Source organism: Neltuma alba, unplaced genomic scaffold (assembly GCF_004799145.2).
Source record: "Neltuma alba isolate B1F8T4 unplaced genomic scaffold, ASM479914v2 tig00012187_pilon, whole genome shotgun sequence".
In the NCBI taxonomy this organism is placed as follows: domain Eukaryota; kingdom Viridiplantae; phylum Streptophyta; class Magnoliopsida; order Fabales; family Fabaceae; genus Neltuma; species Neltuma alba.
In genome coordinates this window covers 566,232-582,515 of record NW_021636728.1, presented here as the reverse complement: position 1 = coordinate 582,515, position 16,284 = coordinate 566,232, and the positions used below count along the sequence as shown (strand labels likewise).

Genomic DNA, 16,284 nt, shown 5'->3' with positions numbered 1-16,284 from the left:
TGTTATAGCCTATTTGTATGGCTCACTTGACAATGACATTTATATGAGACTCTCTAAAGGGCTAAAATTGCCAAAAGCATACAATTCAAACTCTCGAGAACGATACTCAATTAAGTTAAACAAATCCCTATATGGATTAAAGCAATCAGGACGAATGTGGTATAACAAGCTTAGCGAGTGTCTATTGAGAGAAGGATATAAAAATGATACAATATGCCCATGCACTTTTATGAAACGATTAGGAAATGAATTCGTTATAATCGATGTGTATGTTGATGATATAAATATTATTGGAACTCTTGAAAAACTTGAAAAGGCAGTGAATTGTCTAAAGAAAGAATTTGAAATGAAGGATCTAGGAAGAACAAAGTTTTGCCTTGGATTACAAATTGAGTATTTGAAAAATAGAATTTTTGTATATCAAACTTATACAAAAAAAAAGATCCTAAAATGTTTTTATATGGATAAATCATATCCATTATATACTCTAATGGTTGTAAGATCTTTGGAGGTGGAAAAGAACCCTTTTAGACCTCGAGCAATCGAGAAAAAAGGTGATGAAAAGCTACTTGGTTTAGAAGTACCATATCTTAGTACAATTGGAGCACTAATGTATCTTGCTAATTATACGCAACTTGATATATCATTTGCAATTAACTTGCTAGCAAGATATAGTTTTTCACCAACACGAAAGCATTATAATGGAATTGAACACATCCTTCGTTGTCTTAAGAGTACAATGGACATGGATTATTTTATTTCAAATGCATCCAAGACTGATCTTGTTGGCTATACAGATGCTAGATTTCAGTCTGACCCACATGTCGGTAAATCACAAACTAACTATCTATTCACATGTGGTGGTACAACCATTTTATGGTGATCTATGAAACAAACTATATTAGCCACATCATCTAACCATGCAGAGATTCTAGCAATGCATGAAGCAAGTCGAGACTATGTATGGTTAAGGTCCTTAATACATCACATGCAAACTATTTGTGACTTGTCTTCTGGTAAAATGATCCCAACAATACTATACGAAGATAATACTGCATGTATTACTCAGCTAAAAGAAGGGTACATCAAAGGAGATAGAACAAAGCATATGTCCCCAAAATTCTTCTTCACTCATGACCTTCAAAAGGATGACAAAGTCAATATCCAACAAATTCATTCCAGTGAAATTTTAGCAAACTTATTCACCAAATCACTTCTAGCCATCACGTTCAAGAGACTTGTTCATGACATTAGGCTTCGAAGACTCAAAGATATCAATTGACATTTTCAAGAGGGTGAGTAAATGCATGCTCTACTCTTTTTTCTTTATCTATGGTTTTTCTTATTGAGTTTTCCTAACAAGGTTTTTAATGAGACAACACTATGAATATATTAATAAATGTTGCACTCTTTTTCTTCTACTAGGTTTTGTCCCACGGGTTTTTTTAGTAGAAGTTTTTTAATGAGGTACATATTTAGTTATGGACATCCAAGGGAGTGTTATGAATATAATATCTTTAGGGATGTCCATGTAGCTATCATTATCTCCTTATCTCCGAGTATCTTCAATATCTCCCATTATCCTATTATCTGCAATTATCTTTTATTATTATGTTATCTGTAGATCTTATCAAAGATGTAAAGTTGTACCTATAAATAAAGGTCATATATAATGTATTCAGCACCCTTGAATGGAATGAGAAATACGCTCTCTTATTGATATTTTTTTCTTCTCTATTCTTCCTTTTTATTTATAACATATTGCATTTTTTTGAATTTTTGAAACAAAAGTAATCAATAATGAAATTAGAGTAGTCAATAGATAAAAAAGTTCTGATAAAAAAAAAATAGATAAACAAAAGTAGTAACCAAATTTTAAAAAATGAAAGCAGTTCATCATAATACTGGAGTAGTAAATAACTAAACAAGAGTTGTTATCAAAGTTCTGAAAAAAAATATAATCAATAGCTAAAAAAATTAGTCCATACATAAGAAAAAGTAGTTATCAGAGCTCTGGCAAGCAATTACTTGAGTTTTAGTGACATGTAACTCAAGCTTGAGGGACCGACCACCATAAACCAGCTAAGGATTCCAAGGTGGCAACATTTGAAAAAAAAAAGAAAGAAAGAAAAAATAGTAACAGACATTTATATAATTTGACAAGATTTAAAAACTTCAAAATAATACAAGAAATCTGAATTAAAATTTTAAAATTCACCCACATTAATTTGTCTTTTAGTAGATTTCAGAATATTTTAATATCTTTTCTCCATATGTTACCTTGTGAGAAAATGTACATGTTGAATAGAAATAAAATTGAAAAGTTATTCAATTTTAAAACAAAATTAACAAGATTTAATGTTTTTTTTAGTTCTAATGAAATAAAATAACTTATAAATAAGATGAGAGAAGTATTTGTTTTGCTTGAACTTGTGCCCTGCATACCCAAATAAAATAGGTTGTAGTTAAAAGTGTAAATGGGAAAAAAGAAGGGAAAATTGGTATAAAAAAAATTCCTATTTGAAATTTTAATTGATCAAAAGGACCTAAAATTGTGCAAGTATAAGTATCATCCGTGAGTGCAACATATCATCCGCCGAATGCAATTACACATAGCGGATGATATGTTGCACTCATAGATCATACTTACACTTGCACAAATTAGATCCTTCCTGTCAATTAAAATTTCAAAAGGGATTTTTTACTAATTTTCCCAAAAAAGAATTGCAACAGCAGAATTCACATCATACAATTTAATGTAATTAATAACTATTTACATATTTTTGTAACAAAAAAATAACTTTATATATTTGCAAAAAATGATCTTCATTGATACCAATTATCTAATGATCATGTCATCAATAGTCAACTTTGGCTTTATCTTTATAGGAACCTAGTATCCTATCGTATAGTTTGACTATCCAATCCGGTCCGATTCTATGATCATTTTCCCTGTGAGTGACTATTCATTTTACTTCATCCAGGCATCTTGCAGCCAGCGATGACCCAGAATGCAGAGTAAGTTCATCCAGGCATGTTGCAATCTCTCATTTAGCACATAAGACCTGCTGAGGTCAGAGTTTACTAGGGGTTACTTGATCCACTCCACGCTTCACTTGTTGAGAAGGTTGATCAAAGATCCCCTTTCTTTCAGCAATAAATTTTGCGAACCGAGAACCCTTAATTTCTTTGCTGTTATCGTCTACGAGGGACTGAGGCAGTTCAGACATTGGAGGGAGCTTCGGAGACGATGGCCGCATCAAAGCCCATACTGATGAAATGTACTCATCCGGTTCATCAAGAACTCGCAAAACTGAAAGATTCTTCATGTCTGCAATGAAAAGCAGTGTTGTCAGATCATTTTGTGTTGCCTACCGATAAAGGCTCCAACATTCTTTTATTTTTCTTTTTTCTTACCTTTCGAGAAAACATAGATGGGTGCTAAAGCCGCGCATGGGATGCTAAAATTAAGATGAGGTATCACAGTTCCTCCACTGTGCCTTGCATTGCTGTGTCAAGACTCGAGAAAATCTTATAATTAGCATGAAATTTAAATCTTCGGACATTTAACAGCAACCGCTGTTAAAATAACGAATTCATAAAAAGCTCACATGGAATGCAGAAAACAACAGGGTGGCCAGCCAGGTAAAAAGGGTAAAGCAGAGCAGGGTAATCTTCTTTGAAGTAATTAAAAAGGCATATTCTGAGATAAAAAAAATTTTTTTTAAAAAAACACTCGATCCAAAGAGACGGTAAGTATCAAAGCTAAAGAAATTCATCCAAAAGGATCTTTGTTGTCTTCAAAGCGTAAGTAAATGGATGGTCAAAGAAAATAGTAAGTTCGAAGATTATCAGGTGCCTATTAGCAAATGATACAAGGTGAGGGCTATCCTACCGAATCCATCAAAATCAGAAAATCTAGAGAACCTACTAACAGTCTGATTTCAAACCTTGATCCCAAGGTAGGGGTGCCATTAAAATCTGAACAAGGGTGCCTGATGCCCTAACTAAAGTCTTCTTCCAGTTCAAAACACGTTGAAAACAATTCAGTTCTAAGCAAAATTAGAATAAATTATAAATTATAACTTATACAGAAAGCAAGCAGCAATACCTTGTAACCAGACCAATCATGTGACCATCTGAATTGACGACAGCACCCCCACTAGCGCCAGGATGAACAGCAGCTGTTGTTTCCAGCATCGCAGGGAGTTGCCCATGGGTGTGCCCTTGCTGAACTGAGAGATAGGATTGAGGAGTCTCTGCTTCAATGACTTTAGCCACGACACCAGAACAGACAGATGGGAAGAACCCTAATGAAAACAATAAGGACATAAAGGGACAAATGGTCATCTGCTACCTTCAACTTCACATTTTCTCTTGGGGCTCATGGTAATTTATACAAGATTTTATCACACTGTGCAATCCCAGGTGGGTTGTTGTCAAACTCGAGCTTTAACTATATGTTCAATCCTACTAATGGGTTCAAAAATAATAGAAAACCGCAACACGAGTCTATTTATTCCCAATCCTCGTAGGAAAATTTCTGTAAAAGATATTTAATACGCATTCAGTGCTTCTTTCAAAGGTGATGATCAGGTCTTGGAATTTCATTAAGCAAACTGATAGCATAATGCAATCGATCTAGATGTAAATATAGGAACCATTAGGCAAGCAGATCATACAATCTTTACCCAAGTCACTGATGGGGAGATAGCTCTTAATTGTGTACGTAAGTAAGTTCATGACAATATGATCACCAGGAACCCATGAATAAGTGATCATGAAGCTAACAAGCGCTTAGCTAAGGAACTTGAATCAATGACTTGATTCCATTTCTTTGAGAAGGAATTGGCCAGGCCATCTAAAGCAATCACAGTCCTTCAATGGAAATACACTCTTGACCTCCCTAGTGAAACTAGAATGCCAAGGAGTAAAGCAATAGATACTCCTATGGAAGCCTGTAGATAAGAACAAATTCTCCAAGGAGATGCTTCTATTGATACTGAGAAGAAACACAAACTCATTTATCCAGCCCATTCACAACCCAACAAAAGGTTCTCAAGCATCCCAGGACTCTATGAGCAACTTGAAAGTAGGGGTGTTTAAAATAAGCCTGTCCTGGCTGGCCGGACAAACCAGGACAGGACCGAGATGGGTAGTCCCGTCCTGTTAGTAATATTTTTTAAATTTTTTTAATCATATTATAATTATTAAATGTTAAAAATACAAAATGTTCCAGGCATGTGTAATACCAAAAGTTTATATTTGTAGCTTTTAGCACACAGGTAGTTGAATGGTTTTTATTTATTTAGAGCTTTTATAGTTGATTATAATTTTTAGAATGGTGAAAATGAATTTTGGAGTTATTTTGTTACTTATTATTATTTATTTCGACTTTTCTTTAAGAGGGCTAAGCCCAAAGAAATAAAAAAGAAAACAAAAAGATGCTTTCAAAAGGGCTAAGCCCAAGGAATTAAAAGTAGATGGAAAAAAAACCAAAATTCATTGTAATAGGTCCAACTACAAAACAAAAAGTGTTTTTCTTTTTTCTTTTTTTTTTTAAAAAAAGGATGTGACCGGGACAGGACACGAAACAGATTTTCTGTCCCATCCCTGTTCAATGGGACAGGACCGAGACAACAGCCCTACTTGAAAGGGAGCATCAGCTGGTTTACTCAAACCTGGAAGTCTGCAGATTTCCTAGAAAAAGACCTTGCTTCAAGAAGGGTATAGATGGTGGGCATTGAGACCGATTGCAATGCTGATTGGGCAGATTCTATTTCTAGTAGGTTTGTCCGCATCAAGCTACTTTTCACATATAGGGGAAGCTTGTTACACTAAGTAAGATGCAGCTTGGGATGGCAAAAAAACAGTGAAGAACCTGAATAAAAGGTCTGAACTCAAGGAATATGAGAGATGTTAAAAAGACTTGTATGGAACAAAGAGTTTATTATCAAGAGCCTAGGAAAGTTTATTTGTGATAACTGTCCTAAGAATTGCAACGAATCCTATAACTCCTGTCAAGGTTTGACAAAATTGGTGTCAAGCTGGCAATGGTTAATATGTAACCGAAGCTGGGTGATGAAAGAGTCGCTGAGCCTTATTCCCATTAAAAACAAATCTTGTCATTATAATTTCCACTACGCCATTTTACCTTTCTAGGCAATCCAATGGCTACAGGATGAAGGGCAATTAATCATTTACTCCCTATAATTTAACTTAATTTTTAATTTAGTTCTTGTAGCTTTTTTAAATACCTCCGTATGGTTACAAAATGTTATAGCATTAATCTCTATACTATCTTCTGGTTAAGATTTAATCTCCTGCATAACAAACGAGGCATAACTCCCTTAGATAATGCCTGACGTGTTTAACACTCAACTGGTCTCATAAATGATAAAGATAGCACAAGGCATGAATATAAATCAAGAAAGTTGACTATGATACCAATATATCATGTGATAAACCAAGCTAATCAGAAAATGAATAAGCCCATAATCAGGAGATTCCAACAAAAGACTAACAAGATTCTATAAGCATTTCGTACAATCTTATTTTGCTACTGTTACGGAATTTTGATAGGGAATGAGAGAGAGAGAAGGATAAGGAAGGAGAAACAGAGAGAATAGAGGGAAATCAAGAGAACGAAGTGAGATAGAAGATAGAGCAGAGAGGGAAACGAGAGAGGGAGAGAAGGACAGCCAATCGGGCAACTGTATATTCTCAATTCATAAATTACATATGGGTTAAAGGGGTCAGGTATATATATAGGCAAGAAGGGACTAATTCTAACGGCTATATCCTTCAATCTGGTAGCCAACTCTAACTGCCTATTGTTTATTACAATTATACAAGTAATTATTAGTAACTTGAAGTTTAATTCCACAACAGATTATATAACCGAAAAGGAAACAGATATATAAGATTACAGGGAGCATACCACATCTTGGGCCAAATAGTCCATGGCCAATGACATACGCCTTTGATCCCATGGATGGCCATGAAAAATTCATCACAATAGGTGCAAGCTGATCTGGTATGGATTCAAGCTGCAAGAGGGCAACATCCCATGGTCCTTTGCAGACATACACAACCTTAGCATTGCACCAAATACGAGGTTTTACGTGGTCAAGGCGTACACGTATGACTTGATGTCTATTGTGATTTGAACTCAATATATATCCCGCTGGCTCATTAGCTGGAAAAGGATTAAGAATTGTCATCTTAGACCTTCTGGTTTGACTTTGCTGCTTATCCTTAACTCCTTTCCTAACAGATGCATCCCTCTCTGCTAAGAAAGGAAATTCTTTAGGATTGTCTCCATATCCACTAATCTGTGTCTTCCCAAATCTCCATGGTTCCAACAAGTGAGCATTAGTAAGTATCAGACCTTGACTGTTCAGAAGAACACCAGATGCCCAGACTCCATCATCTATAGTAACAAGGCAGATAGAAGCCATTGCCTTCTCAATTGGTAATGGTGAGGAGCTACTAAACTTTGAATTTGCATGATTAGAACCCCAGTATCCAAAGTCGTCAGTTTTGGTAGATGACCCCTTTCCTCCATCCTGTGACTTTCCCTCATGATATAACTCTTTTGCTGTATTTTGAGGCCAATTACGCAGTAAGCCACTAGAGGCAGTCACAATGACTTCCCATGGAATCACCAGCTATCAAAAAAGATAACATTTGCATGATGACAGAAATTTCACACAACATAAAACATATAGGCCAGGAAATAAATTTATTTAGGCTACCTGGATTTCCACAGAACTAGTCTTCTGCCTCAATGGTCTAATCAGGATGCCAGTGAAAGATGCATTTTCACTAAAGATTGGGCTACCTTCCATTCCTGAAAGATGCAGAACCAGTTTAGAAACACTGGTCAATTGAATAGAAAGACTACTGGATTATGAAATATGGAAATGTCTCAAACCAGGAAGACTTCGTATGTCAGCCATCAACAATGATCCATCAGATGAATTAGGAGGATAGCTGTTTGCAATGCATCCCACTGAAATACTAATCAATCATGAAATTATATCAATGACAAAACTACAAAGGACAAAACACTTAATCAAACAATGAATTTAGATTCAGGAAGCCGAAAGTATGCTGTGACTACAAGATTATTACCTACCATTCAATAATTAATGAAGGTAAAAACGCATGAAGAGGAAAGATGGGACCAAACAATACATCTTGAATTAACAAACAGCCGGATACAGGACTAAAATTTTCCACAATCAACACTAAATTTCGGATGGAAAGGAGCACTTAAGTCTCAAATCAGCAATCAATCAACATATTACTTGAAAGTTCCTCACAGCACCGCAGAAAAATGCAACAAGAACACAACCCAACCCACTGTTGGGTTCCAACCCACAGCTGCCACCGAATGTGCAATGGGAGATATAAGGGAGTGATTGAGGGAAGAGAAGGTGAGACTGATGGTCCAATAAAGTACCCAAAAGCATACACGAAAAAGAATACAAATGAGGTGCAAAACAAGGGAGTAATGACAAAGCAAGAGGGAGCAAATAAAGAGTTATTGGCATGGGATGAAAGAGTTGTTGACTATAACTCGTGTCCTTACTTTCAGTCTTATTGTGCCGTTTGAGTTAAGTGTTCTGTAGCAGAGATATCTCAATAACCTTTGTGATATCAGTCTTTGTGCTTAGGGTATTGTAAGTGAAGTTATTAAATTTCAGTCCCTTTTCATGTTCTATGCGTATTATTCTTTTATATAGCAATTTTGTGAAAAGGAAGATGAAATAATAATTGAAGAATGCTAAAAATAAGATCAAGTATTTATTTAAGACTATAAACATGCAAAGGATGAAGAGGACGTAATGCATATGATAAGAGACAGTCAACATACAAAGTATAGATAGGGGTAAGAAGCTTTGTGATTGTGATGAACAAGGAGGGACGAAATAGCACGGAAGCTATCATTATGAGAGCTCACTATGATAGGTCTCTGCAGCAAATTGGCTATGGAGTTCAAACTAGGGGGAACCAAGGTCAGAAGTGAAAATTTCAGTGATGAAAGTTTCAGGTTGAAATCAACGTGTCAACTACACGTAATGGAAGGAGCACCTCCGGATGGGTAGTTCGAAATAAGAGAAATGGATGGGTGGTCGGTTTCTCGTATAAGTCATATATGCATCATGAGTCAACAAGGAATTTTTCTCCCACAACTGTTCCAGTCTAGGGTGTGGGAGAATTTCATTTGCCTTGTATCTTCATTTTCCGTTTTATATCCTGAGTAATCAATTCCTCATCCGTTCATTGAATGAGATATGGCCTTTCCATATTTTAGTGCTAATTAATGTTAATCTGATAGTAGCAGAGCATTTTAGTGTGTATTGAGGATTAGATTCATATTAACCTCGCCAAATGTAGTTTTATATATATATATATATATATATATATAAAAACCAAAAGAACTGATAATACCTGTTAAAAAAGTGAGTAGGTGACAGGACACCAAAAGGAGACCCAACTGCCAGAAGATAGTCGCCTCTTCTATTCATTGAAGATACTGTACTAGCCGGCATGTCCTGTGTCACAGCCATGAACCAGTTATTCTCCTGAATCTATATACAGACAAATATATCACCAGCAAAACAATTCATACACTAGTAAATATGGGCCTTACATAATTATATAAAAAGTACTGGCGTAAGATATCCTACCAAGAGTAAAGATATACAAGAAAAAGAGTCACCTTCAAAGATGAAGAGACACCAAGAATAGCCATTCTAGTCAGTGATCTGCACATTAGGCTTAACCTGGCAGATCCTCCAACTTCCAAACTTCCCTGGCATGTCACAGAAAAATACCATCCCAATCCCATGAGTTTGCATTTGCTTTTATAGAACGAGGAAGAGGTATTACCAAAGATAATTTGTAATATCATGCAAACCTTTTAAGCATCCTAATGAACCAGCATTTCAAGTGAAAAAAACCATAAATGAGAAAAGAAAATTACCCATAGACACCAATTTTCCTATATTAGAATATTTGCTTTTAGTTTTCTTATCAAGTGCATAAGAAATTAAATGAGTCATTCTATTATGTGTCTCGGACAGACCATTATTCTGACCCAGTTTAAAATATCTAATTTTTAAGGGAAAGGAAATTAAATTTTGGCGAAGGATAAGGAACTTTCTAAAGGGGAAAAATCAGAATGAATTTCCCAGAATGTCATTATTAGACAGAGAAATCTCACTGAAAAAATGATGAGCAAAGCTGCAAAGATAACCAACCATATACACCATAGTATTCCAAGAACAAGAACAAACCCTACCCGGCCAAGTAAGACATTTAAAGGCAAAGTACTCCAACCAAGTACAATCGAGAAATGCATAAAATGCACAATGCAGTAAAATAACAGCATCTTGTTCCTACATGGATATATCATGTGATGATTCTCCAAACAAAAACAACACATCCCAAGTGTTCCACAAAAAGCCAAAACAGTAATTCCAACGAGCCCACCAAAAAAAAAAAAGTGGCTGCCTTGCAATGCAAAAATACGTGAGTTATTCTTCTGAACTAGACCTGCACTAACACATTAGAAAATACAACTTTGTCAGGTCAACAAATTTGTTGCCTTAGTTCCATCAATCCTACTAAAGGCCTATTCAAAAATAAGCCAATCAAGGGAGGAAATTGAGCACATGACAGGACTCTCTCATCAACACATCATACAGACCGAAAAAACAAAACAAGAAGCCTAAAGAGTCCTAGGAATAGTATTTGAACGCAAAAGAGCTCTTGGATAAGAGATCACAACTGAATAATCTAAGTGAATCTCTCCCTTTAACACACCAAAAGGGGGGGGGGAAGATTCACTGAGCACCTCATTACACAAACACACAATTTTAAGCAAGGCAGAATAGAAAGGAAAAATGGTTAAGAGGAAAAAAAGAGCACACATGCCAACTTTCAAGAGGTGGGCTCTCTCAACCCAAAATTAGATTAAAATTCTTCTCCCCCCTTTTATGTCAGCTTTGGACTTTTAAAACCTGCTCCAACAGCTTCCTAACCACTCCCTCCTCTGTCACTGTAGATTTACTCTTTCACCCACCCCCTCCTCTTTCCCTTTTGTCTTCTGGCTATATTTGCTATTAGTAACTCCTTTCTGTTTTTCTATCATTTGCCCCCTCTTTTCTGCATCAGCTTCTTCTTTGCCCTAATTGATCTTGGCAGCAGATTGGGGCCCATGAAAACACCAGAGAGAGAGTAAGAGAAAGGTATAAGGTCCTAGTGAGTTTTGTTTCTATTCAGCACCCCAGTTATACATACAAAAATTTAGGGCTATAACAGTCAGAATTTTCCGTCAGAACACACTTATAATTACATCCAAAATCACGTCCTTCCTCAGACTGCAGCACATACAGTTATCAAAACAATTTACAGGCACTTGCAACTTACCTCCACTCATGCAACAACAAAAAAAGAAAAAAAAAGCAAGAATTTCTGCTTCAACACACACTCAATCTAAGTCTCTCCTGAAGACAACTACTCATCGACCATAGTGTTAAAAAGTTAAACAAAAAGGGGGGGGGGGGAACTTAATGACGCAACATATTCATCATCATCAGAGAGAATGGTACACTAGTAGCATTGCCTGGACCTATCCCAAGGCCCAAAATCAACAAAAGGGAACAACATGAATGACCAAAATAGCCATAAAATAATAGTTCTCGTTTCTTATCTCGCACCATGTGGTTTCATGCTCTGGGATACGGTAGATGATACTGATATGGTATCATCCTTAATAAGAGATATGAGGAGTTTAGGAAATTTTGTATTTTAAAATAGTTACCCAATTAAGAGGCATTATAGTTTAGAGCAGTTTTATAAATTAATGATTTAGTTATCTTTTTAGTGGTACAATTAAAATAAAAGGTACTCACTCCATTTCTAATTATAGGACAAAATTACCCAATTCTCACATACCAATGAAACTAATTTATGTCTTAAAATTGCTTCTAGTTTTTCAGCTATGCCCTTATTTAATACTTGTTAACCTCGAATTCAATGCACACCAGATAGTGTTACGGAGAACTAGATATAGACAAAACAAAATACATCTTACATTTTTTTTCTTTCTTTTTATACAGCAACAAGTACATTTGACTTAAAGATTCGACTAATGTATGTATAATATTGACTCTAAACATTTTCTCACACCAATGCTACATAACCACCTATAATTTCTATGTTGGGTGCACTAGAAGCGACATTTCTGTAACCTGCAAGACTTTTCATAGATTCTGAAATTCCCTTCATGACCTATTTCTGGTTTTCAACTAAAGACTTTTAGAGGGATATTCCTACTGAATTTATGACACGATTGGAAAGATTCTTCTTCCTTTTTCCCTTTCTTCTTTTGTTTTTTGTTTTCATAGGGATTCTTGTCCAAATATTGTGTTGCTCCTCTCCTCATCAATAAATTACCCAAAAAAAAAAAAAAATAATGATGATGATGATAATGATAATAATAAAACAAGTAAAGCTTCTCCAGTAGGGTGAGATTTGCAGCCTACTATTTTATAAGGCTACAAACTAAAAGTTTGAGCATGCTATAAAACAATAAGCAAAATAACGTTCACCAATTGCATCAGAAGATATCACAACTCTTTTGAAAAACTTTCACATGCTAATTAAGCGGTCCCTGTTGTAGGTCACTAAACAAAATAGTCCAATGAATCTCAGCAAAGTCATACCCGAAGTCTTAAAAGGATTATCATTCTTTGATCTCAGGTCATAGAATAATGATTCAGATTATGGTGCCCTGAGGCTTGCAAAGCAAAGAGTCAAACTTGCAGGTGCTTCAATTGACCTGTTTAGTCCTATAATCAGCAGATATAAACTTGCTACAATCAAATATAAGAGATTTCCTGTTTAATTTAGACAAGCATGCATGCCACTGGCAACTACAATTAATATCGCCATATTTCAGAAAAAAGTAATTCTATAGAGGCAGTTCACAGGGAATCAAATTTATAAATGCAGCACAGTGTATTTCTTTTAGATATGAAAATCACAATAGAGTTATTGTTAAATAGGAATTCATGTCTTTAATCAAATTTGTATATGAACTAGTTTATGACAGAAGAAGGATATGGAAAAAAAAATATATATATATATATACTCCTCCGGTCCTTAATATAGGACCCAATTGTTGAGTTGATTTTGGTCCTAAATATAAGACCCATTTCTCATATTTATCACTTTTTTCTAAATTATCCCCATGGATACTCCCTCAACTATAATCAAGTAGAAGAGGGAGAAGGGGTATTAAGAAAAATGATTATGGCGTTTTAGGAAAAACGTGTCAAATTTCTTATAATTAACTAACTTACCTAACTTCCTTAATCTAATCAAATTAGTTAAATGGATCTTATATTAAGGACCGGAGTAGTATATATCAACAACATTTCTAAATCGTCAGGAAAAGTTAAGCTGCAGAAAACAAAAGACAAGAAAAACAAAACAACTTGGCTAACCTGAGTTTCCAAGAAATCTTTAGAACGCTGAGAATCACTAGTGTAAGATGCCAAGGACCAGCCAACCTCCCACCCAAGCTCGGGCGAGCTGAAAGATGCTTCAACAAGTGACTGAAGACAATGAGCGGACAGAGGGATATCCACCTGCACATGGCATAAATCTCATTGAAGTGGAAAGTAACAAATTATGAAAAGGAAAACGCGAAATTGACAAACTCAAGCAATATGAATAAAATAATGTCACAGACTGTAAATCAAAAGTCATAAGATTTAATTAAGATATTTAATCATAACATGAGTCCTCATGTTTAAGTCATGCCAGGAAACATGAGTTACTTAAAGTCAGAGGTGCGTAATTTTCCCATAAAAAGGAATACCTATGTAAAAACCCAGAAAGCAACCAAGAAATTAACAACATTAGATTAATAGCCAACCATTGAACTCTGATATCTATAAGTGGCCTTAATTTAACAGCCACATTCAAAGTGATGACTGATGAAAGTTTAAAAGCCGGACTAGTCAGTTAGATTTACATAGCAGAATGTGCACCATATCGTTAATCTCAATAAGGCTGCAGTTAAAGAAGAAAGAAGTTCAAAATGCCAAATCAAACGAGAGATGAGAAGGCAAAATGTCTACTAGTGACAAAAGCTGCGCCTCAGACCAAGGGATTCCTTTATCTGATTTCTCACTGGTTTTCTCCGTCATAATATCAATCCGAACACCAGAAATCAACTCAGGCCGACCCTGAAACTAAATATAACAAAAAGTAAAAATGCAATAAATACAAAGAGCAGAAAAGGCCAATCAATTGTGATACAATCACATTAGCACTAACCTGAGAAACTTTTTCTCTTTGCTGTGGTGATAGAAAAGGTTCAACAACTGACGCCACTGTCACAACCAATCCCATACCCTCACAAAGATCACCATAAAGATGCCTAGCTACTCCAGTGTCATAAAGGTTATCAGGTATAAGCATTCCGGAAGCTGAGAGCGTTGTTTCCCCACAACTATAAATATTCAGAAGGGGGAAAAAAATCAACAAACGAATGAAGCAAAATAGGAAACGGATAAAATTAAGTATGGAGTGCCTCTTGAAGATAACCGATATTGATGAAAAGCGTGTTTTCTCATCTTCAACCCTTTTGGATCCTGGGAATCAGTAGAAACGAGAAATTGGGAGCTTGGTCACCCACATATACACGTGATATAGAGTACTGGATTTTTTAACGTAGGTGAAGTGAAGGAGACTTACTGGACCACGAACTCTAACCATAACTGCGAAATTTCGAGCAAAAGCAACAGCTTCTGCTAAACCCATGATGAAGATAACACGCGGCTCCACCGAGGGTCCTCAAATCTGGGAATTGCCAAGGGAATTGCCAAAGGAATTTGTCACGCGTTTCGATGTAAGTCCGAATCTTGTTGCTGAATCTTGAGAGTCAACAAAGGCATCATGGACATTTCCAAAGGAAAAGCAAGGACAATTGACGGAGAAATGAATGGAATTGATCAAGAGTTCAAAACTTTCAAAGCAGATAAGAGTGCGGCAACTAGACTGGCTGCTCGTCCAAAAAATGCATCCAGCCGTTGTGGGGTTCCTTACAAAATTTAATGTAATTTAATTTAATCAATTGAACTTTGATGTACCAAAAAGTTGTTGATGAAGTCCTTTTTCCTTTTTGCCGACAACTGTTGATAAAATTCTTATCAATTATCAATCACTAATTATATGTAAGTTTTTGGGAAAATGACAATAAAATACCACTTGAATTCTAAAAGGACAAATAAGGGACCTGAATAAGCAAAATGACAAGGAGGTCACTGGGAACCAATCTGGAATTAATATTTTCGGTCAAAAGACCAAAACGCCCTGATGAATGCGGGAAGACCGAAAGCTGAAAGTGAGAGAAAGGAGAGAGGAAGACCGACGCAGTGAGAGAAAGGAGAGAGGAAGACCGACGCTGATGAAATGCGGGAAGAAGGAAAGAAGAATGTTGGAAATGCTATTATCTTACTCCTTCGCATCACCATTCTGTAGAGATTGTTGATTTTGGTTGTGGGAAAGAGGATTTGTAGTGAGAGAGGGAGTGAACCGAAGCGGAAATCAGCAAGCAATTACGTAACGTAACTGCTGTGATATGCTTGCTGGTTTTTGGTAAATCCCATTACGTGAATGGTAAATTTCACTATACATGTAGTTAATTATGAATTTTACAAAATACATATTGTGATTTATAACTTTTGTAGTGAAAGTGACTACTTTGTTAATGGGTTTTGCAACCTGTTTTCAGGAGATAAACAACTTGTTTGTAAAAACTAATAAAATTTCACGCTAAATTTGACAAAACGTATAGTGGGATTTACAACTTCCGTAGTAAAAATGACCACTTATTCAATGGGTTTTGTAACTTGTTTTCAGGGATGGGCAGCTTGTTTCTAAAAACTAATAAAATTTCCTACTAAATTTGACAAAACACATAGTGAGATTTACAACTTTCGTAGTGAAAATTACCACTTCTTAAATGAGTTTTGCAACCTCTTTTCAAGGAATTGGCAACTTGTTTCTAAAAACCAATAAAATTCCATGCTGAATTTTACAAAACATAGAGTGATATTTACAACTTTTGTAGTGAAAATTACCACTTCTTAAATGAGTTTTGCAACCTCTTTTCAGGGGATGAGCAACTTGTTTCTAAAAACCAATAAAATTCCATGCTGAATTTTACAAAACACACAGTGATATTTACAACTTTTG

General features: G+C 35.6%; 1 protein-coding gene across 2 annotated transcripts; it reads right to left on the bottom strand.

Moving 5' to 3' along the window:
* Positions 1–2,815: 2,815 nt before the first annotated feature.
* On the bottom strand, positions 2,816–15,081 carry LOC114724398 (glyoxysomal processing protease, glyoxysomal). Of its 2 annotated transcripts, XM_028910731.1 has the most exons (13): positions 14,782–15,081; positions 14,632–14,678; positions 14,362–14,536; positions 14,163–14,276; positions 13,524–13,667; positions 9,731–9,823; positions 9,460–9,563; positions 7,937–8,022; positions 7,758–7,852; positions 6,941–7,670; positions 4,112–4,310; positions 3,418–3,509; positions 2,816–3,331 (listed from the first exon to the last, which is right to left on the bottom strand). In XM_028910731.1, the coding sequence occupies exons 1-13, from the start codon at positions 14,845–14,847 to the stop codon at positions 3,075–3,077; spliced, it is 2,202 nt and encodes a 733-aa protein (XP_028766564.1). In that variant the 5' UTR covers positions 14,848–15,081; the 3' UTR covers positions 2,816–3,074. The 2 variants fall into 2 exon arrangements, with proteins under 2 accessions (XP_028766564.1, XP_028766565.1); XM_028910732.1 differs by lacking the exon at positions 14,632–14,678 and having other exon boundaries at positions 14,782–14,867.
* Positions 15,082–16,284: the final 1,203 nt, after the last annotated feature.

Coding starts and splice junctions, on each gene's coding strand:
- LOC114724398 (XM_028910731.1), bottom strand. CDS start 14,847: ATGGGTTTAGCAGAAGCTGTTGCTTTTGCTCGAAATTTCGCAGTTATG. Junction 14,277..14,361: donor AAAGAGAAAAAGTTTCTCAG/GTTAGTGCTAAT, acceptor TGTTATATTTAG/TTTCAGGGTCGGCCTGAGTT. Junction 3,510..4,111: donor ATGATTGGTCTGGTTACAAG/GTATTGCTGCTT, acceptor GTCTTGACACAG/CAATGCAAGGCACAGTGGAG.